Source organism: Ambystoma mexicanum, chromosome 3q (assembly GCF_040938575.1).
Source record: "Ambystoma mexicanum isolate Mex_15411 chromosome 3q, UKY_AmexF1_1, whole genome shotgun sequence".
In the NCBI taxonomy this organism is placed as follows: domain Eukaryota; kingdom Metazoa; phylum Chordata; class Amphibia; order Caudata; family Ambystomatidae; genus Ambystoma; species Ambystoma mexicanum.
Genome location: NC_090926.1, coordinates 1070521887 through 1070545816, shown reverse-complemented (window position 1 = coordinate 1070545816; position 23930 = coordinate 1070521887). Strand labels below are relative to the sequence as shown.

Genomic DNA, 23930 nt, shown 5'->3' with positions numbered 1-23930 from the left:
GGAAGGCCGTCTTCCATTCATCGCCCTCTTTTACTCGTACCAAGTGGTAAGCTCCTCTAAGATCCAGCTTTGTATATATGCATGCTTTTCTGACTTGGTCCAGGAGTTCAGGGATCAAAGGTAACGGATATCTATTCTTAACGGTGATCTGGTTCAGGGAGCGATAATCTATACAAGTTCTAAGGTCTCCTTCCTTTTTTGGAACGAAGAACAAAGTTGAAGAAGCAGGGGACTTGGAAGGACGAATAAACCCATTTGCCAGGTATTGATACAGGTATTGTCGAAGGTGAAGGTTCTCAGGCTCGGTGAGGGCATAAATTCTACTACAAGGAGGAGTAGATCCAGGTATCAGGTCTATCTGGCAGTCATAAGACCTATGAGGAGGTAGAGAGTTAGCCTGATCCTTCCGGAAAACATCTTGGTATTCTAGGTATTCGGGAGGTAACTGGGGAGTCTCTGAAGAAATTGCTGCCAGTGCAACACCAGGTGGAGGGTGACAAGTAGAGACACATTCTGGAAACTGGACCGTTCTTGCTCGCCAATCGATCAGAGGATTGTGTTTCTCTAACCAAGGTATTCCTAGAATTGTCATGATCTCTGCTTCCAAAAGATCAGGACTTGCCCGACTCCCTTGGAAGCAGACCCATAACCCCGGTTCCGAGTGCCAGCCAGTCCCAATTGGGACCTTTTGGACCCTGTCCTGGCGCCAGTGGCACCAGGCTCATAAAGATGCCCAGTCCCAGCGCTGGAAGCGCCGGGCTCATAATGTGGACTTACCTGCAGCAGACCATGCTGCTTACTTACCTGCCAGTTGAACCCCTGATCCTCTTCTGTTTGGGACTACTTTTCCTGTTGGGTGGGGCAGGAGCCACTCCCTAGGTTCAGAACACTGGAACTCTTCTGGAAAGCAAGAACTCTTTTCTTACCTAGGCGTGGCTGTGGAAGGAGACACCTAAGCACTACAGGAGGCTATTTAAACCACACCCGATGGATGAATCTTGCTTTGTGTTATTCTGCATTCTCTGCAGCAGAACGCTCATCGTGTCTTCTGCTTCTGATCCTGGGCCTAAGGGAACAAAGGCTTACCATCCTGGAATCCAGTCTTCAGCAGCACCTGTAAAGACAAAGAAAGAACAGGTTAGCACTACGGTCTTCAGTGGCAGCACATCTCTTACCTGGTCCATCGGCTGTCACCAACGCCTCGCGCTGCATTCCGGCATCTGAAAGACAAAGGCTTACCTACTCTTCGCATGCTCCGGAGGTCTTCGCACTGCATTCCGGCATCGGAAAGACAAAAGCTTACCAGCTCTTCGCACGCTCCGGAGGCCTTCGGCGCTGCATCCCGCATCTGAAAGACAAAAGAAGGTGCGTTTAAAGACATTGGGCAACTTTATTACTCACGTGCCATTCCTCCTTCCCACGCCGAATCCAGTGGGTATTCCAGCACCCTTCAGCTTCTCTAAAGCTCCGAACTTGTACCTGCAAGATAAAAGGGACAGTTAGTGCGCATCGTGAAGCAGGCTACAAGCGCTTACTTACGTGCTTCCAGGCGCTTCTATTCCTCACGCGGGTTCGATCCTCAACTCTCATCAGCCCGCCATCCTCCATCGCCGGAACCCTGCAATACAAGAGATATCATTACAAAAGACTTTTAAGACATTTGAAGTGCCCAGAACTTACCGTTCGTGCAGTTAACGACGGACAGCAGTCCTCTGAGGTCAAGAGGCCTGCACCCTTATCCAGTGAAGAAACTGGTTACGGCACCCTGCCCCGAGGCAGATGGAGAGCTCGGCGTTCACTTACCTAAGGTGAGGGCGTTAACCTTTGGGGTTCTACAGGAGAAGAGAAAGGGAAGAGGAGAGAGGCACCCAATAACCCCAGTTCATTAATCCCATATTTTCTATCTGCAGACATCTTACTCTTCGAGTCAGACATACAGTGCACAGAGGTCCAGCCCAAAGAGCCAACCGTGTGTTACACATCACCTTTGAAGATACGGCATTCACCCAGTCAAGACCGGCGCCTCTGCGGGAATCAGGTGAGCGTTACAGAATAATCTGAAACTGAGGGGCCTTGATCACATCGAACACGATCTTCTCATGGTGTCCATCTTGACTTACTAGCGTCACCTCTTGAGTGGTATGCGTTACTGGCCCGGAGGCTATCTCCGTACCATCCACCGTAGTAATGACGTCCTTTACAGCCTTGGGACAAAGAGTTAGATTCATCCTCAAAACCATTTCATGATCCACATAATTGCCGATGGCACTGCTGTCGACGTAAGCTTCAATTGCATGTAATCGATCCGGATTATCAGGGCTAATGAGGACCATAGGTATCACGAAATGCGAGGTCACGGAACTGGTTTTCACGCTCGGCAAGAGGACCTCTATTCTTGTCGGGCAAGGTCGTTTCCCTGCTCAGAGTTTGTAACTTTGGTAACTGCAGCTCCTACTGCCTTCTTGGCAGGTTTCACCGGACAGTCTCGAAGAAAGTGCCCTGAGTTTCCGCAATAGAGGCATAATTGCAACTGTTTTCTCCTTTCCCGCTCCTTTTGTGTTAGAGGACCTTTCAGACCCCCTATTTGCATGGGTTCCCCCGAGTCTACTCCTTTGGAAGGAGTTGGCGGTTTGGAAAATACTCGAGCATCAAACTTGGAACGATCGGCCTTCCTGTTCTGCAGTCTGTGATCTATTTGAACGACTAAGTCTATATAGTCCGAACAATCTTGTGGGGGATTCACTACTTGGGCTAACACATCTTTGAGCTCTCCACGTAGACCTCTATAAAACAGCGTAATCCTTTTGTCCTCAGGCCATTGAGTTTCCACTATCAGTCTGTTGAAAGACGCAATATAAGCCAAAAGGTCTTGATTACCTTGTCGCAACGAAAGAAGCTCATTGTCCAAGGCCTGCCCCTGTGAATGTCTTGCGAACAGTTTTTCCATACTGAGCTGAAAAGCTTGAAAATCATGGAGGACCGGATCATCTTGATTTACTAGAGGGATCAGTCTGCCGCATTGCCACTAAGGGACGAAAGCACGAAAGCTACTTTAGCTTGATCAGTTGGAAAGGCTGCTGGCCGGCATAAGAAATGCAACCGGCACTGATTGATAAATACTGCAAACCTCTTTGGGTCACCAGAAAATCGTTCGGGCGGAGCCAGAGGTACATTCCCAGGTAGGTTGATCTACACTGGATTCATAGAGGATGTAGAAGGAAGATTTCCCCCAGATGCGGGTAACGGGGTCTGTCCGGCTTGTGACTGTAGCAATTGTCTAGCGAGATCATCTGTTCGCTCCTTGGAAATAATCAGTTCCCTTCTTAGAGCGTTCGTTTCCTGACGGGCTGCATGCACTTCTGCCCTTAGTTCCCTAAGTAACTGGGCTAGCTGGTCGGTATCGGAGGTTTCCATAGCGCCTGGACGGGAGTTTTGTGGTAGGCTTTGCGTTCTGTAACGCTCACCTGATTCCCGTAGAGGCGCCGGTCTTCACTGGGCGTATACCGTATCTTCAAAGGTGATGTGTAACACACGGCTGGCTCTTTGGGCTGGACCTCTGTGCACTGTATGTCTGACTCGAAGGGTAAGATGTCTTAGGTAAGTGAACGCCGTGCTCTCCATCTGCCTCGGGGCAGGGTGCTGTAACCAGTTTCTTCACTGGATAAGGGGAGCAGGCCTCTTGACTTCAGAGGACTGCTGTCCGTCGTTTACTGCACGAACGGTAAGTTTCGAGTAATTCTAATGTCTTTAAAGTCTTTAGTAATGATGTTTCTTGTTTTACAGGGTTCCGGCGATGGCGTATGACGGGCTGAAGTGAGTTGAAGATGGAGCCCGTGTGATGAATAGAAGCGCTTGGAAGCACGTAAGTAAGCGCTTGTTGCCTGCTTCACGATGCGCTCTAACTGTCTTTTTATTTTGCAGGTACAAGTTCGGAGCGGCTGCAGGGTGCCGGAATACCCACTGGGTTAGATGTGGAAAGGAGTAATGGCACGTGAGTATTAAAGTTCCCCAATGTCTTTAAACGCACCTTGTTTTGTCTTTCAGATGCGGGATGCAGCGCCGAAGGCCTCCGGAGCGTGCGAAGAGTTGGTAAGCTTTTGTCTTTCAGATGCCGGAATGCAGTGTGAAGACCTCCGGAGCGCACGAAGAGTAGGTAAGCCTTTGTCTTTCAGATGCCGGAATGCAGCGCGAGGCGTTGGTGACAGCCGATGGACCAGGTAAGTGAAGAGCTGTCACTGAAGACCGTAATGCTAACCTGTTCTTTCTTGTCTTTATAGGTGTTGCTGAAGACTGGATTCAGGATGGTAAGCCTTTTTCCTTAGGCCCAGGATCAGATGCAGAAGACACGATGAGCGTTCTGCTGCAGAGGATGCAGAATAACGCAAAGCAAGATTCATCCATCGGGTGTGGTTTAAATAGCCTCCTGTAGTGCTTAGGTATCTCCTTCCACTGCCACGCCTAGGTAAGAAAAGAGTTCCTGCTTTCCAGAAGAGTTCCAGTGTTCTGAATCTAGGGAGTGGCTCCTGCCCCACCCAACAGGAAAAGTAGTTCCAAACAGAAGAGGATCAGAGGCTCAACTGGCAGGCAAGTAAGCAGCATGGTCTGCTGCAGGTAAGTCCACCCAAGCATTATGAGCCCGGCGCTTCCAGCGCTAGGACTGGGCATATTTATGAGCCTGGTGCCACTGGCGCCAGGACTGGGTCCAAAAGTTCCCAATTGGGACTGGTTGGCACTCAGAACCTGGGTTATGGATCTGCTTCCAAGGGAGTTGGGAAAACCCTGACCTTTTGGAAGCAGAGATCATGACAGCCACTTCTTTCCAGAGAATCATGTGTTGAATGGGTTGGATGAATTCTGTCTTGCATATCTGGATGATATAGCAGTTTTCAGTGCCACCTGGGAAGACCACGTGAAACACCTTGGGATTGTGTTACAGGCTCTTCAGAAAGCCCACTTGACCATAAAGGCCAGTAAATGCCAGATTGGACAAGGCTCAGTGGTTTACCTTGGACATGAAGTAGGTGGATGGCCTACCCCCACTACACAGACCCAAGTGAGAACCTTCTTGGGACTCACGGGGTATTATCGAAATTTCATGGCAGACTATGGCACCATAGCTGCCCCTCGGACTGCTCTCACCACTCCGAAGAAACCCAAGAAGGTAACTTGGACTGAAGAGTGTGAGAAGGCCTTCAATGGCTTAAAAGACTCCTTGTGCCAGGCCCCTGTCCTCAGGGCCCCTGATTACCAAAGACCTTTTATTGTGCAGACAGATGCCTCTGACACTGGGATAGGAGCTGTACTATCACAAGTAGATGAGAAGGGTAAGGAACACCCTATTGGTTTCACTAGTCGCCAGCTTAAGGACAGAGGGCTCAGATGATCCACAGTAGAGAAAGAATGTTTCTCTGTTTAGTGGGCCCTACGGAAGCTGAGGCCCTACCTCTATGGGACCCACTTCACCGTTCAAACTGACCATAATCCCTTAAAGTGGCTGATGAACATGAAGGGAGAGAATCCAAAGTTGCTTAGATGGTCCATAAGTCTACAAGGCTTTGACTTCACTATTGAGCATAGGCCAGGTGTCCAACATAGCAATGCTGATGGGTTGTCCAGAATGTTTAACCGACCTGAACAAGAAACTCATCCAGGGGTGGATTAGTTCCCCCTGTCCTTAGTCTGGGAGGGGCGAGTGTTAGGAAAGATTTCATATTGTATGTAATTCTCCCTCCATGTGGCAACCCCCAAACTTTTTGCTGCTGGTTTACACCCTGATCTAGACTTTGCCAGAGAAGCGCAGCCTTCCACCGCACTCCTCTGGGCTTTCGCTCAATTCTTATGGGGAAACTGACATGCCCTTAAGACAGTCAGTACTGGGAGACTTTGTTTCCCTTAGTCCTTTCCTCATGTTGCAGCTTTTGTGCAACATTAAACAAGAGTGAACTGTAACTTACTTTACCGCGCTCTTGGGTCTCTAGTCATTCCAAAGGCCCTAGAAACTCTCGCTGGACTTATAATGAACTGTACAAGTGTGTCACGGACACGACTGGTGGCAGCTATCGTTTCTCTTGTGTTTTGAACCCTTTTTTCGCCATGTTATCCGCGCTTACCGCGTTTAGCACAAATGAGCGGCCTGGCTCCAAAATGGCCATGTCACGAGGTTCTTTGTCCTGTCCTCTGACCGTCTTGCCCCTTCACCTTCCCCAGGTCGAGCCAACCCGGGTCAGTCCTTATTTGGTCATGCACTTTCCCGCAAAACCCAAAGCTTTCATGGGCTTCTGCATGCCCTGTGTGTATGCCTCCAGGATGTGGGCTGGGATGTCTGTTCCCAATACACATCCTGGGTGCCAGAGAGTCTGGAGTGTCCTGAATGCCTGGGACCATCGTGGTCCGTCATAGGTCAACGTATGGTGTGAGTGTTTGTGAGCAGATCTCCCATTGGGTCCTCTCCGTCTTGGCGCGAAGGGAACTTTGGATAAGAGGAGGCTGAAAACACCACTACCATGTCGATCTCCTGAGTATACACCGAACAAGGGATAAGGAGCCAAGTATCCTGCAACAAGAAGCTGAGGCGAGGAACCGCTGGTGACCCGCTGAAGGTTTGGCACCCTGAGCCGCTGTCATCCTGCGAGACCCCTCTGCATCTGATCATCCTAGAAGGTCTGCGAAGGCGCTTCGACCCATTGGAATAGTGGGATCAACTATTCCCGGCACCTTCATCAAACCCTGCAAGTAAGCCTCTTCGGAAGTGTCCCTGGGCCAACCAGTAGGCTGACCAGCTTACGCAGGAATCTTTGCTCTGTCACTGCCACTGTTTTGGGGAAGCCCTCGATACTTGGTCTATTGCTTGCTCAGAGTCCACGACACCATCACACCGAATTTCATACACTTGGCATTCCCAGGTCTGAAGTGAGACGAGTGCGCCCGTACCAGAGTAAACGCGGTTGCCGTGTTGCGCAGCTGCGGTAACAACCTGTGCACGTCCGCTGCATTTGGGACACCCTCGACCCTGTATCCTGCTACACAGAATCTACACGGTGTCGAGACATCCTGATCATCGCAGCTGAACCTGCCAGCAACGTGAACTGAACTGGAGAAGTCTGGGTCTGCCAAGAAACTAGGCTGGCCTTCTGAACCTCTGCCCCTCCAGGTCCGAGTTCAGAAATCCATCTTAACAGACGGGACCTGCAAAGGGACTTTGGTGCTAATAACGGTACCGCAATTTGTGGTACCTTTATTAGCGCCTTCCCCATTCCCATTGAGCCCTATGGGGGCACAAATGGGAATGGGGAAGGGCCCTGGTGAATGGGGAATTACCGCCCCTGCCAACCTTGGAATGGGGCGGTAATAGCTCCATTCACCAGGGCGGAGTCCGTAAGGATTTGGAGGCAGCCATGGCGCTAATAGCGCCATGGTTACCTCCAAACTCCTAATGAGGCCTTGTGTCTTTTTGTTTGGAACTGGAAGGATCGTAACTTGGGGAAGGGAACCCTAAGAGACCCCGAGACATTGAGAACTTTATTGACTGGCTGCAAGAGCCCTACGTGAAAGGTTCCGAGGGCGACCCCTTCCAGTTGAACTGGCAGAACTACATCTCATGGTAAGGCAACCTGTAAACCAGTCTTGGTTTGCATTTCCTTTTTTGAACCCCCATTTTTTCTTTAAGAATATCCCAGAACACATTTTGTCTAAGAATGAGGGCAGGCCCAGGTTGTGACACAGATGGGTTTTGGACTTACGGACATCGACAGCCTTTAGAAACATCAGTTGAGGGACAACCACCTTAGAGTTAGGGGCAGTTAGGCATTACACCACCCCAACAAAGTTTTTCAACAAAGGTTTTCAAACTGTTGCTTTTGAGTCTGTGTCTCTCATGATACCATGCCTTTCTCACACCAGGCATTGCTGTAATGGCACTAACTGGCCATTAATGGTAGCAGCTGGTAAATGGTGCATGTATGCGGGCATATGATAGCAGTGCCTGGAAAATTCTTATCTAATACTTATACACACGCCAAAACTATTGGCTTTGCCAGTGCTTATTTTTAACGGGACTTAAATGAAGTAACACCTGGATGACATTTTTATGAATTCATTAGCACATTTAAAGCACCAATTAAACCATTAATTCTTTGAATTTTTATCTGAAGAGATATTTTAGCTGACAGGAGCTATAGGAAGAGGCTGCCTATTTTTGATGATATGTTAGTAATGTTAATAGTTAACTGATTTTATGTATTTTGTGAAATCGAACATTTTCTTTTCTGCTTACCATGACATTTGTAAAGGTTTTAAATAAAAAAAAAAAAAATAAACCATTAACTCAAAGAAGACTGCCTTGAAAACACCCTGTCAGGCAATTTGAATGCAACGTTTGTTTTTCATGCTTTAGAGAGATATCGTAGGAGGGTATGTTTTGCGTGTGGAGGTGCAGGAATGTGCGATAATGGCCATAGGGCATGACCATGGGGCTGCGGGGGTCAATGGGTGGGCAAACTCTCAAACAACACCTACAAGCATTGTGTCCCTCATATGCCATCTCTTCCTAGTTGTACTCTAATGCATTAGTTTCAGCTTATAGGTGGCACTAAAAAAACACCTTAAAACTAAAACTAAAAAGGAAATAAACCTACAGAAATTATAGACTGTGAGGTAAAGCAAGTGAGGGGAAAAGTGCCAAATATTTTCAGCTGAAACTGTATTTTCACAGTGGGCAGTACAGAGTCCTCGAAAAGAACCTCAGAAACAAACCCATTTTAATTTTAAATGCTTGTCTGTTATTCTGAATTTCAAACCCATTGTGCTTCAGAAGTGGCAAGTGGCTCGTGAAGGGGAACCTGCATTCTAAAGAGTCAACATTTGTGAAAGCTGGTAATTAATGTCAGTGGAGGGGCAATACCATAATACCATCTTCCCTGAATTAGTTTGGGAGACAGGGCATAGGAAGGGAGCCCTAGGTAATTTGGGGGGTAGAGGGGTGGTGCTGAGGTTCAGATGTGATTTGCCCAAAACATTTCTAAAGCAAGCGGTTGAAAAGGTGCTTTTTAAAACACAACATTTTTACAATTGGGTATCTCTCTGACACAAGAAAAAAAACAATAGCTGCCAGGTCACCAACAGTACACAGGAGCATTTGTCGACATAAAATGTTGTTAATTTATGCCAGCAATGCCACTGTAAATCACTGACATAATGCTACTCCCGCCAAAAGAAAACGTTACTCACCATTGTCAGTAGATTGACCTTGTCAAGAGGAGACAGGGTACCCCTCTTCACTTGGAGTCTGAGGCATACCATGATGGAAGCCAGATCCATTCCTATTCAAGAGGGGGAAGGTGACAGTTGGGAGAGAACCACTTTCTTTTCCCTCCCTAAGTGCCTGCATGTGTTGGGCAGTACCGCTGTGGATCACCCCATAATCCTTCATTATAACGCTGGCCAGTTTGTTTCTTTCCATTGCGGGTAACGACTGTTGGGAAACATTTCTCTTGTGGCAACTTTCCCTCCATATTCTATGGACCCCCAAACGTGCTGCTTTTGTTTCTGAACCTGTCCTGATTTTTTACATGAAAGAGAAGCCTTCAGCTTTACTCCCCTGGCCTATTTGGTTATTTGTCATGGGGACACCGATCAGTCCTTCAGACCATCACTACTAAGAAACTATGATCCCCTTTTGTCTTTTTACTTTTTACCTGTTTGGGTAACTTTCTAACAGTGCACACAGCATCTTAAAATGTAATGCAGTGGGGATAGTTTTGTATCACCCTAGTCTTTTACACTGGGGATTTTTGGTTTCTTTTATATGTGGCTAAAGAAATGCTGGTGGCAGTAGATACATTTTTAAAATGTTTGCAGTATTTTTAGTGTGCATATCTGCATTTACTGCGTCTGGCTACGAAACGTGGATAGTGCCGTAAAATGGCTGTGCCACAAGATTTTTTGCTTGTTTTTTGGCCATGTTGTTTCTTGGCCTTCTTCCTGCCTGCTCTGGTCAGGAAATCCCTTATATGGTCATTCATTCAATCAGGAAAGTTGCTGGTTTTGCGGGCTACTCCATGCCATTTGTGTGTGGACCCAGGAAGAGGGTGGGATTGTTTGGTCTGTGAGAAACCGGAGGGTATTCTCATTCCTGAACCCCTTAGATCCTCTATGCAGGTGGCCAGGGAAAGGCCATCGATATTGGATCCTGACTCTGAGGGTGGAGTAGCGAAGGAGGATCATCTGGGTGGAGGGTCCTTGAGGAATAGAAGTGGGGTGCTCGGGCGAGACATGGTATCTCTCTTTTACTGTTAGTGACCAATCCTTTCATGGGCTGTTATAAGCCAATACCCCTCTTTTATCCCTATTTGACATTTGACAGTACTGGGATGAAAAAGAGGCAACCAAGAGCAATTAAGACTATGCTATTTTACCACTCTGGCACTGGGACAAAGAAGATGCCTGCTAAGAGTAGTGAAAGTCAGGCATGTCCTGTTAATTATGGTCAGGCAAGGCTGATTAAACATTCACACCTGCAGCCTGTCAATGGGCTGCAATGTATAAAGAGACCAGCCCAGCAGCAGAGGAGGCAGCAGGGAAACCTGTACTTGGAAGAACAACCAAAGCAGCAGCAGCTGCAGGAAGGCAGGTGCAAGCATGAGGTGGGAATTGAAGCTCTGTGGAAAGCTGAATGCTAAGAAGGGAGCCGAGTGGAGAGGCTGTCCCTTTTATGCGTTCAAGATGCTTGTTACCGTGTTGGGTCGCTAACACAAGTGGAACCCATGAAGCGAGGAACCAAATGTCGTACGCTCCATGCAGCTGTGAAGACTTCGAACGCGACCAGTGAGTATCTAGAAACCTGGTGCATCAGTATTTAACTTTGATTGTTCACAGAATACTGTGTATCGGAGCCAACACGTGTGGGGAAGACAGGTTTCCGAAAGGCTCCTAATCAATCCTTTGTACATTAAAATACTAGGAAAACTTTGTTTTCGGAGTGGTCGCGTGTAAAGGGAAACGTGTTTTCTAAAGTCGCTGAAGGATACATTGCACTTTGAAGTGAATTAAGGAACTATTACATCAAAGGGAGATTGAAAGGTGTGTACAGAAAACAAAACCTGTTTTCTTCAATATTGAACTGGATGAAAAGCTTAACTAGTGTAACCCGTGCCTATTAAACATCAAACTGAATAAATGCCCACCAACGGTAAGGTTCTGCACCATTCAAACAGCCAGCAGTGGTCCAATCAGGGACCACTGTGGGTTTCACTCATGCTCACACCCCAGACTCTCTGGCACCATGGAAGTGGACTGGGACCTGTGAAGGCATCATAAAGCAGGACACAGACAACAGATTCTGAATTCAAAACAAACACTTTTATTAACTTAATTGTCAGGATGGTTGAAGGCCTAGCTTGCCCAATGCTAAGGTGGGATTTCCCTACCTAAAGAAAACGAAGGAAAGTCTGAGTGAAAGATCAACTGAAGAATCCAACTGTGTCCAAAACCTATCCTTGCCCTCACAACTAATCTATACAATGTGTAGGGATGTCCACAATGAAAAGAAACAGTGTCAAACAAAGTTCTGAGCATCTTCCTGCTCATAGCTTCTTCTCAGCTCCCTTCCCCATGTATAAAATAGTTCCAACCAAAAAGTCTTACATTTACCTTCCTTGAGTTAAAGATGGTATAGTTTAGCCAATTTTTGGGTATCCCTTCCCCAAGTTTCAAGTAACCTACATCCAAGCACCAAAAGAATCCTTGAGACTCCGATCTCAAGTCCATAAATATCGCAAGCCTCAGGGTTCCCTTCCCCAAGACTTAATTTCAGTAGCAAAAAAATATCCATTATTACTTTGGAGTTCTTTGCCGCTATGGTATAGTTTTTGTTGGCCCCTCTTGTACATACATACCTGGTATAAATGATTTTTCATATGCAAAGTATGACTGTGTTGAAATAGTGTTCAAAGTAAAGTTCCATAGTATGAGTGCGTTGAAATACTGGTCAAAAGAAAGTTCCATTCACTTTAGTAGATAACGTCTACTGCCGTCTATTGCCATTCTGTGTTTTCGTCTGAAACTTCGGTGGTCATCAGCTGCTAAGTTTCATCAAGGGACCGTGTCCTGGAAGGTCCTCTTCAAGGAAGACTGGAGAGATACCCGGTGTCGCCTGTGTGTGCTTAATGTCGCTGGAACCAGTCTTCCCACATCTGGTAAAGTGTCCTGAAGAGGCCTGCATCAGTGTCTGCTAAATTTCTTAGTGGAAAAGGGTTGCTCTCAGCTCCTGGACTCGACTGGAATTCTCTGCACCCGCAGCTCCAGGGTATCTTCTACTGGATCCAACGGCGGGAAACCCTACCTCCAGCGCCTCCCAGTCGAGCTGCCTAGACACTTGGGAAAATCAGAGTCAAAGGAGTGAGTACTGGCAATACATTCTGCCTCCCCTGTCTCCCCTATAATAAAACCTATAATACACTTTAGTTTATTCCACTCCATCGCTTTTTGAACGGTTGTTCTAAAGCTGGTCTAAAGGATAGGAAAATAATCATACTTACCTGTAATATTATTGAGAAGGCTTCTGGAACATTTTCCACCACAACAATAACTCTTCCGACATTTGTCCCCTCTTCTAGAAGAAGCTTTGTGACTTTTGGGCACAATGCCCCACTCAATGTAGTGATTGGGCTTATGAAGTTAGGGCATTATTCTTGTGAACTGCTTTTCCTTACTGCATAACACTTAACTTCCTTGGGTTGAATAAGTTATTGTATGCATTTTTACAAACCTATGATGACTGAATATGTGTTTGATAACCGAGTGTTGTGTGATAATACTATTTGCTTGTTTCATTTTTCTGGTGTGTTTTGGGAATATAATGCAGTATTTTTGTACTTACCTGTTTAAGTAGAATTATTGTGTGCTTCACTGTGTGGATTGTTTGTGGACCCCAGACCCACTCACTTTCTCCTGAGACGAAGCCTTGACCACTCTCCATGCTTAGCTTAATTGGGTGTAGCTAACCTCTCAGAGTTCCCCAGTTCACTGTAACTAGTGTGACCTCCTGAAATCTGTCAACCAGGCCAGATTTTAGGAATCCAGATTAATGTGAAATGAGAATAGCACAGGGGCAATCTGTTGGACTTTGAAGCAAGACCACACAGAGTGCAGAGGTTTTGAAACCCTGATCTGCACTTAGAAAACAAACTCCGGCATTAAGCACGTCATAAAAACCAATGAAATAAAATAAATAAAACAACATTGAACATTTAAGCTGGTCTTGCAATCGAGAGACTGCTGTGGCGAAAACTGTAATACTGATCAGAAAAGCCAATCATGGATCGGGTGAAACCCTGAAATATAGGTCCATGCAAACTGACAGTACAACAGCCATAAAGAAGCTGTTGCAGAGCAGTAGCAAATTCCAAACCGTTTGATGGTGGAAAAACAGGAACTGGGATGTGGCAGATGGTGACGTGGGGGTAGAGGAAGCAGGGCTGGTGACCAAAGGAGCGCACATATGCAAGAGCCCAGCATTATACAAACAGCTTTCTTAAAGTGCTAACATGTCAGTTTGAGCCAGATTTCCTAGATCACCAGTAGATACAGGCTATCCCAACCTGTTCGGAAGGAGGGATAGCAGAATGATAGAGAAACACGAGTTATGCATACTATTCTGAACAACAATATATTTATGAAGAAAACCAATAGATGGAACAAGCAGTTAGTTGTGCTCTTACCTGGAAAAGTGTCTCACTCTCGTCTTTCAGGAGAGTCTTGGGAGGTGTGAGGACTGTAGAAAAAAAGGAAAAATGAAAGAAGATGATTTCAAAACACAAGTGAAAGTATTATGAGAGGGGCGACTAACAGCCTAAATGGATGGCATGCAACTCCTTCAGTCGTACACAAGCGAGAAGTGTAAACTCCCACGTACATACTCCACTACACTACACTACTAACTCTCCAATTCACAGAATGTCTTTGAAAAATCACTAAATCTGCACAAAAGAGAAAAATATAGACAGCCCTCTAAAACCGAACAAATCCCAAACTTAACTACTGACCCTAAATCCCCCAAATTCTCTATTAAGTGTAGGTGGTATTCACAACTGCCATTACCTCAATTAAGGCAGAGAAAACGATGGTACTTCATCTCTCCAGGTAAATATCCTCCTAGTTACAGCTGAAGGATAATAAGAAATATTCACTTTGTGCCCCACTTCAAGCCACAAAGACAGATATTGGTATGACCACAGCAGTCAATTTTGATTACTAAGTTTGCCCATTTACCATAAAACATGTCACAAGACTCCAAAATAGAATTTGGGAGCTCAGCTAGTGGTCAACATAAAATTATGGAACTCTCTTACAGCAAACGATTTTCAGTAGCTTCCGTGAAAGGTTGGATCAAATTTGAGCTACCATAAATTATGCATAATTGCATTTACATTTATGGTAAAGTGTCATATTATCTCCAAGACAAAACAACACCTGAAACACCTAACAAAGCCCTTAGTTCTTCAATGCCGCCATTCAGTTCTGCCACAGAAATATTACTTTCTATATAAGTTCTTGATCGCCAGCCTGTTACTCAAAAGCTGCATACATATGGGATGCATTACTCACCGTAATCATATTTCTGATGCTTGTATCTGCTTAGATTCACATGCTGTGCATAGGCCGACATCTAGTGGAAGCTGCAGAGTATTACAGTTTGTTTTTCGAAACTCGAAAATGGGCGTCGACACCGGGCGTGCCAGTAATATCACTAGTGTGACGTCCACTGTACCCATGATCCCTCACGCCTCTAGGACCCTCAGATTGTATTTTTTCTGACATGAGGTAGCATGACGAGTAGCGCGAGTACAGATTATCCAAGCAGATAGATAGAAAGATAAGACTACAAGCATCCATGCGCCTTCTCTCAGGGGGGAGGAAGGGTGGGTCGCATGTCAATCTAAGCAGATACAAGCATCAGAAATATGATTACGGTGAGTAATGTATCCCTTCTGAGGCTTGTGGAATCTGCTTACATCACATGCTGTGCATAGATTAGCGAGCAGTGTTAGAAGAAGGAGATGGGATGTGAGAAGGGTCATGAGCAAATAAATGTCTAAGAACCGCTTGTCACACTTGATTATCTGTTGTGGAATGAGTATAAAATGCAGTAGTGCTGAGTAAAAGTCTCCAAGTAGCTGCTTTGCAAATGGTGTCAAGGGGTACATTTGCAATGAAAGCCAGAGTGGCCCCAATTCCTCTTGTAGAGTGGGCTCTTGGCGTGAAAGACAGAGTTTTTTTCAGAAAGGTAGTAACACAGCTGGATACAATTTATAATCCACTTAGAGATGGCACCTTTAGAGACGCGATCTCCCTCTTTGCCTGTAGCTACGGAGACAAACAGTTGGTCTGTTTTTCTTAGCGGCCTGGTCTTGTCTACATAGTATATGACCGCCCTACGCACATCTAGGGTGTGTAGTTTCACCTCAGCCGAGCTTTGGGGTTCTTGGAAGAAAGCTGGAAGCTCAATGGACTAGTTTACATGGAATTTAGAAATAAACTTAGGTTAAAACCTAGGGTGTGTTCGTAAAACCAGTTTATCTGTATGAACAGTAAAGAAAGGATCTTGCACTGACAGAGCCCGAATTTCACTGACCCTTCTTATCGATATAATGGCTACTAAGAAGGCAGTTTTATATGTCAGGTGTTTGAGACTGCTTTCATGCATGGGCTCGAATGGGGGACCCATGAGTTTAGCCAGCACCACATTAAGGTCCCATCCTGGTGGTGGGTTAGAAATTGGGAGGGTGGAGTCTCTTTACCCCTTCAATGAAGGCTTTAATCACTGGTACTTTCCACCATGATACCTTGGTATGGGAGGTGGTGTATGCTGACAGAGCTGCCAGGTGTACCTTTAGTGAATTAAATACCAACCCTGCGTCCAGCAGGTGGCGCATGTAGATGACAATATTGGAAGGAGTGCAATCAACCGGGTTGATTTGCTTATTCTGGCACCAGATAACAAATCTTTTCCATTTGTCAAAATAACAGAGCCTCGTGTTGGGCTTCCTAGATTCCTTTAGGATGTCCATGCACCTCTGTGGTAAGTTGAGGTGTCCAAACTCTATGACTTCAGGAGCCATGCTGCCAAGTTCATTGAGCTGGGTTGAGGATGCACTGTCTGACCTTGGTGCTGGGATAGTAGGTTGTACCAGCATGGGAGTCTGATTGGTTTGCACGTTGCTAGCCTGCACAGGTGTGGGAACCACGGTTGTCTCGCCCACATGGGAGCAACTATGATGAGCGTCATCGATTCCCTGTGCATCTTGTTGACCACCTTCCTCATCAGAGGAGTTGGTGGAAAAGTGTAAGCAAACACCCCTGACCAGTTCGTCCACAGGGCGTTCCCCTTGGAGCCTGGCTGGGGAAACCTGTATGCAAAGTCTGGGCATTGTCTGTTTTCGCTTGTGGTGAATAGGTCTATAGTGGGTAAACCCCACTGTGAGAAGATGTCTTCTACGACTTCCCTGTGTAGAGACCACTCGTGTTCTCCTGGGAGAGGATCTCTGCTCAAGGCGTCTGCTAGAGAATTGAGATCCCCTGGAACATGTTGGTAAATGTTCCGTCTGAGTGCCCATATCCAAATTTGTTGGGCTAGCTTGGACAGATTTGGCGAACGAGTCCCTCCCTGCTTGTTTATGTAGAACATCGCTGTTGTGCTGTCTGTTAAGATCTGCACTGACAGGTTTAACAGGTGGGGCTCGAACACTCGAAGCACTCTGAATACTGCCAGAAGCTCTAGCAGGTTGATATGATTCTTGGCCACTGTGTGAGACCAGAGACCCTGAGCTGTGTGATGAAGGAGGTGTGTTTCCCACCCTGACAGGGATGCATCTGTAGTGACTACAGCCTGTACTTCTGGATTGTAAAAGGATTTCCCCTTTGACAGGTTCTCTCTTGTCCACCAGTGAAGACTTAGTATCAGTGTTGGCGAAACGACCACTAGATTGTCCCACTGACCACTTGCCTGAGACCACTGTTACGCCAACCATTCTTGCATGGTACGCATACGCAGCCGTGCGTGGGGGACCAGGTAAATACACAACGCCATCATGCCTAGAAAACGCATCGCTTTGCACACCATTATCTGGCGACCAGACTGATATTGAGGAATCTGCAGTAGTATATTCTGAATTCTTTCCTCTGATGGAAGGGCCAACCCCTCTTGAGTGTTTAGTACAGCTCCTAGGAACTGTTTGGAGGTGCTTGGCACCAGGCTTGATTTCTTCTCGTTAATGGAGAAACCCAAATCGAAGAGGAGGTTGATCGTTCTTTGAATGTTTAAACTTTAAACTGCAAATTGCTGGGGTCTCCCCCGTGATGAGCCAGTCGTCCAGGTAAGGGTACACTGGGATTGCCTCCCTGCCTAGGTGTGCCGCCACCACTGCCAGAACCTTGGTGAATACCCTTGGAGCTGAGGCTATACTGAAGGGCAGCACCTTGAACTGGTAGTGCTGACCGTCCACCTTGAAGCGCAAGAATCTTCTGTGCGCTGGAAACATGGAAATATGAAAATAGGCATCTTTCATGTCTAATGTTGCCATGTAATCCCCCTTGTTTAGGAGGGAGATTACCTCTCGGAGAGAAGTCATGCAAAACTTTTGGGGCTTGACATACTTGTTTGCAGGACGTAAATCTAAGACTGGGCGCATTGTTAGATCTTTTTTTGGCACAAGGAAGTAAGTTGAATAAATACCCTTGTTTACCTGTTTGCCCGGGACGAGTTCTATCGCGTCCTTTTCTAGAAGATTGACGATCTCCTCGAGAAGGATCTTCTGGTGGTCCAAGGAATGTACTTTTTGTCGTGGGGGGTGGTTCCGGGGACGCTCGAGCAGTTCTATGCAGTATATCCTGCGGACACTGTGGACAGCACCCATCTGTCTGATGTGATCCCTTCCCAAGTTTGGGTGAAGTTGGTAATGCGTCCTCCTACTGGAGATGTGTGAGAAGGGACCCTGATCTCGGCGACACTGTTTTGCGGGAGGCGTGCCGCCTCTGCTGGGGCTGCTTCTTCCCTTACCAGTTATAACTTTGGGTAGACTGCTGGTTATTACCCCATGATGTACCCTGCCCCTGAGAATAGTTGGAGCCTCTTTGTGAATTTTGGCCGCGTAGGCGACGAAAATGCCATTCCCTCTTTGATTACGGGGCTTGTTGGTCAACTGTCCCAGGGATTTCAGAGTCTCATACTCGTCTTTGGCATTTTTCAATGCGTCCTCTACCGCCTTGCCAAACAGTAGATTAGGCTCCACCGGCATGTCGATTAAGGATGCTTGTGTCTCGGGTTTAAACACTGACTGTCTTAACCAAGCATGCCTCTTAATGACAGTGCTCTCTGCTATTAGCCTGCCGGCATTATCCGTGGCATCAAAGGTTGCCTTAAGGATGCAACCGGACACGGCTCTCCCCTCCGACGCAACCTGTGCCAACTGGCCCTTTAAAGGTTCCGGTGCCGAGTCTATAAGTGCAGCAACTTGCTCCCACTGGTGGCAGTTGTAACTAGCCAGCAGAGTGGTGGAGTTGGCAATCCTTGCCTGGTAGGCGGAAGTGGAGGCTACTTTCCTTCCCAACCCGTAGATCTTCTTGCTCTCTTTGTTGGGGGGAGCCTCAGACGAAGATAGGGGCGTTCCCGCCCTCTTTCGCGTATTAGTTACTACCAGGGAGTCCAGTTTCAGTTGCCCCTTTATGTAAAGCGGGTCTGATTGGGCTGGCCTGAACAATTTTTCGATTATGGGGTTTACCACCCTGGTGAGGTTAGGATTGATAAGGGAAGGATCAATTCTCCTCTGTATAGACTTGAGAATAGGGATGGCTTGAGCAATGGCTCTCTTTTCCCCTACTAGTTCCTCGGCAAAGTCCCTCTGCTCCTGTGCTCCTTGGGTGTCTATGTGGAAGGGATCAGCCGCTCCAGACAAAGCCTCATTTAGGAGAGGTTGTTTGTCGACTGGAGAGTCGGTAACCTGAGGTTCTTTGCCTACCAGGGAGTCTACTCTGTAGCCTGCTGGGTCATCTTCCTCTTGGTCCTCGTCATCCCCATAGTAGTCCACTCCAGTTTGGTCATCCAACGTTACCAAATCTGGATACTCTTCTTGTAGTGGATCCTGACTATACTGAGTGTATGGCTGTACGTAGAAAGGGTCAGAAGACCGACCTTGCATTGGTGCCTCAACTCGAGGTTTCTTACCAGAGGGTAACGGGTCCCTAGACCCTGAGGGAGTAGCCCCATCAGGGGTATAGGAGAGGAAGTGATCTGGGTTCTTGGCATAGAAGTCCGCTAGGGATGACATTCTAGACATAACCCTGTCTATATCCTCACTGGACCATTCTTTGGAGCTGGGGATTACGCTTTCCTGGGAGTGTTTCCCTGCTATAACCTGACTGGACCTATGGGCTTGTGCAGGGGACTTGGTTAACTGTTTATCAGAAGACCTAGCACTGTCTTTATGTACCAGAGGAGTAGAAGAAGGCTGAGAGGATTTCTTCTGCTGTTTTCCCCCCTCGCCATGAGTGGAAGAGTGCTACCCTGGTGTTTTCACCTTCTCAGAGGTTTTCAACGTCTGGCGTCGAGATTCGGGTGTAGTGTCCCTTTCCTTAGAGTGAGGATGTCGGGAAATGGGAACTGCCGTCGAGCGGTCTGCTGACGCCGTCTCCTGGAGTGCAGCCTGGGGATGGAGGTCGGCTTCGTCTTCCGACGATCGTACCTCCATTACTTTGGTTAGTGAGGTACTCTTGGCAACAGTGGATGGTTGCCTGGTGTCATGCGGCGATCTTGACCTAGAACGCCCAGAGGAAACCGATTCGGTGGACCGTTCTTTGCGTGCCTCTTTCCGAGAACTCGACACGTGTGTCGAGTCTCGGTTGGACTTTGAGTGTTTAGTGGAAGTGGTGTGGGTAGCGCTTTCGTCGCTGGGTGTGCTCCCCATAGATGCCCTGCCGGACACCCTTTCGAAGTCGGGGACTTGCGCTTGGCTGTCTTGCGACGCCACGTTGCTCTCACCGTCCGATAGTACGGTGTCGCTGCCATCACTGAAGGTGCCCTCCGCTTCCATGGCCTCTCGTTGCCCGGCGTGGTAGGCCCAACGTTTTGTCGAACGGTCCTTTAGAGTCTTAGCCTTGAACCGGCTACACGCTCTGCAGTTCGCCTCGGGGTGGTCCCCTCAGCAAGCAGAGGTTACAGGTGGCGTGTCTGTCAACCCAAGGGTACTTACGGTTGCACTTGGGGCAAAATTGGAAAGGGGTACCCTCCATACGCACCCTGTGGCAGCGGGCTAGTGTGTGTAGGAATATATAGAAATATATATATATATAAATATATGTGAGTGTAGAGTATGTACCACCCCCCACTCTCCCTACGGCTAGGGCCGAGGCCAGATGCCTTCCAAGGCCCGGGCCGAGGCAAAGAGGCCCTCCGAGGCCCGGGCCGAGGCCAAGAGGCCCACCGAGGCCCATAGTCCCTTGTGCAGCTCTCGACGGTTATCTTCTCCGGGCCGGCGTCGAGCTTCGATATTCGGTGACTCAACGTGGGGATGGAGAAAACGGGGAAATATTATAATATTTGCAAAATTATGGCTAAAAGCCAGGGAACTCTGCGGAATGCTTCCGACCAGTATGGCGGAAAAAAACAATCTGAGGGTTCTAGACACGTGAGGGATCATGGGACAGGGGACGTCACACTAGGGATAGTATTACTGGCACGCCCTGTGTCGACGCCCATTTTCGAGTTTCAGAAAAACAAACTGCAATACTCGGCAGATTCCACTAGATGTTGGCCTATGCACAGCATGTGATCTAAGCAGATTCCACAAGCCTCAGAAATATATATATAATTTCACACACAAACACACACCACAACTCACAAAAAATATACAAAAGCAATAAGCTGCTAGATAGCCTTGCTAATCCATAACAAGAAATAGGCTGTGGTCAGGGAAGGGGCCATGTGAAGAGAAGGATCAGCGACAGGATGGGTCTGTCCCAGGAAAAGATGCAGTACAGGGATGAGTCAAGCACAGAGCAGCACAGGCAAGAGCGGGGACCCGGCAGCATATTTGCATTGGTTTGAAGCAGAGAGGGAAAGGAGTGACAAAGTTGGGGAGGGAGCCCCCAACATATAATGACAGAGTAGCTGAATTGTGTGGTTCAAAGTTTTCTGAAGTATGCTACCCAAGAATGAGACTACTTATGGACCAGCCAGAATAGAGTCCCTAGCAGGATGTTCTTGCTAGAGAGCTGTGGGATTTTCATAATTATTTATAATAGCTTATTTAAAACGCGCTTAATACCTAGAGGTTTCTAAGCGCCGACCCAGGGATTGAACCTGTGTTGCTATGCGTTGTCTTGCTTCCAAGGCGAGCGTGTTACCCCTGAGCTATCCTGATATTTGACCTGAAAGACTTACTAGAACAGGTATAGAAGTCTTGCCAAAGTTCTAATCATTGAGCGAGGGTTTAACAGCCCCATGCTGTCCTAAATTCAATTGAAACTCTATACGAAGACGATTACAGTTCACAATTCAAGGGAGAAATAGAAAATAAAGATGACTAGCTTTTAATTATTGCGATGTAGTTGGGCGCCATTTTGATTTACCCATCATCTGCTCTGTGTTGGAATCCATTTTATGTGAAGAGTCAGGTGATGTAATGTTTGTGGGTTCGGGGTCAGCGACACAAGGACTGGGCCACATCAACACAGGTGTATTTGAGTAAAGTAACTAATTCATGGAGGCTCCCTTACTGACAAAGCCAAGCAAACTGATACGTTGACTGATGATTGTTCTGTTAATTCTGTGATGGCTGTAAACTATTGTAAACCAAGTTCTGCTTATGTGTGCCTTCGTGTAAAAGATCTGCTGACCAATCCTGCCACTTAGTGCATGAATTAACTGCTAAAACCTATGTTCATTTAGTCATTTGTTTTAGCCACAGGGTTAAGCAAATCCTCCTGGACGTAATCCAATAAAAGGGAACTTCCTTTGAAGCACGGGCCTCTGTCTCGCATTATTGTGTTTTTCTTTAATATTCCAGTACATATTTGGTGAGCTAGATAGGAAGCCAGGAGTCCTGCATCTTTGCGTGCCACCCTTTACTTTCCGGATACCCTCCACCGTCTTCTGCCCATCGGAGTTCTGGTGCACATGAAATTAATGGTAAACCAGACACCAAGCTTTTGCTAAATGTCTGGGAGCTCTGAGTGGTGGGTGGGATAAGGGGTGTGTGGAGCACAGAAGGGGGTGGAAACCTTGGTTTCAATAGTCATACAGAGAACTAGTTTTAAAGGGAATTAAAAGGATCCACTCTGCAAGTATTGCGTGGGTGATGACATTGTGAAATACAGAACACACTAAGCATTCCTGTGCTTCGGTGAAGATAAAGGACCATCAAGCACTGCTATGCTTGGGTGAAGATAATGGACCATCAATCACTCCTGTGCTTAGGTGAAGATAAGGGAGCTGCCAAGCGCTTTATACTTAGGTGAAGAATAAGGGGGCTATAGGTCATAGTTTCGAATCCTTTTGGTCGAATGCCAAAAGGATCGAGTCAATAGGACGGAAAAAAAGGGTCGAAATTTCTCTTTTCTTTTTTATTATTTCTTATTAGAAAAAACTTTTTTAAAGTATACGAAAGCCAAAAAAATATATACTTGCTTATGCATATACAGGCCTATTGATTTGATCCTTTTGGCATTCGACCAAAAGGATTCAAAACTTTAACTGGACACGGAGTAAGGGAGCTGCAGGAACTTTTTCTCCCGGGAAAGTACGGGCAAGGAATTAAAAATGGTACCATTGGAAACTATGTGTGAAATTCACGTGACAAATAAAAGTATACTATATATAATATTGTGCAGAATGGGCACAAGCGACTGACAACTACACTGTGTCTAGGCAAAAAGGGGTGTCTTTCAGTCCCAGGGTACTGGAGCATACATACACTATATTGCAGGCAACCATGAAAGGAAAGAAAAGGGAAAAATTGTTGCGCATTTTAAATTTATGGAACCAACATGGCAATAAGAGACAACGTCATGTGCAAGAATCTGAAATGCATATAATTGTGAAGCCTACGGCTCCACCGCCATATGTAATTGGGAAAGATAGATCTTTAGGCTCTATGTACTCTGCCACTGAAAAGGTAGATACAGGATATACATTACCTGAATTTAGGGAACATACGGGAAAGAAGAAGGGAAATCACCAGGTATTGATATTGTATCTGAAGATATAGGTGCAAGTACAGATACAGATTCAGAGATAGAGGGAAAGGGAAAGCAGGCCAAAGTTAAGTCTAAAAATGAAGGATTAGAAAGGGAGAACGGATAAAGAATATGATTTCTCATTGATAGAGTAGGGAAATGAAAAAAGGGACTGCTGCTTTAGATCCCCTATGTAGATGTAGTGCGTGTGCGAAAACGAGATAAACAAAGGTGCGCAGCCACTTTGGACATTCACTTCCAAACCGCAATTAAAGTCTACATTTTTGCGAACTCAGTTAGAAAGTAGACATGATTTCTGCAACGGTTGCAATATTGTGGCATGAGGCAGATGAGCTCACTATGGAGGATAGTAATTGTATTGTTCGCTCAAGGAGGAGCCAAGAGGGGAGTCAGGGATGTGCAGGTGCATTGATAAGGTGTTCTGGGAACGAGAGAGCAAGAGACAAACTGGGTTTTTCCACTGTCAGGATTTGTCCACTCTTGCCTCCCATGCTTGCTGCATGTCCTTTGGCCAGGGGCAGTCTGCAACTTGTGAGGGGTGGGGATCCCCGGATGTTGAAGTCTCGCCGAGAGGAAGGACGCTCCGCTCCGGACCCCGTTAGTTGATGCGTGATCTCTCTGCCTACCTGCCTCAGGACTGGGTAGTGTTGTCGTGGCCGAGATGAAGCTTTCTCCTACAACTGCAC

At 46.8% G+C, this 23930-nt stretch overlaps 1 protein-coding gene across 1 annotated transcript in view; it reads right to left on the bottom strand.

Moving 5' to 3' along the window:
• Positions 1-23930, bottom strand: part of ASPSCR1 (ASPSCR1 tether for SLC2A4, UBX domain containing) — a 1532603-nt gene that overhangs the window by 398055 nt on the left and 1110618 nt on the right. The window contains exon 12 of the mRNA XM_069655312.1: positions 13716-13768. Coding sequence (XP_069511413.1) covers positions 13716-13768 — 53 coding nt within the window. The remainder of the gene's footprint in view (positions 1-13715; positions 13769-23930) is intronic.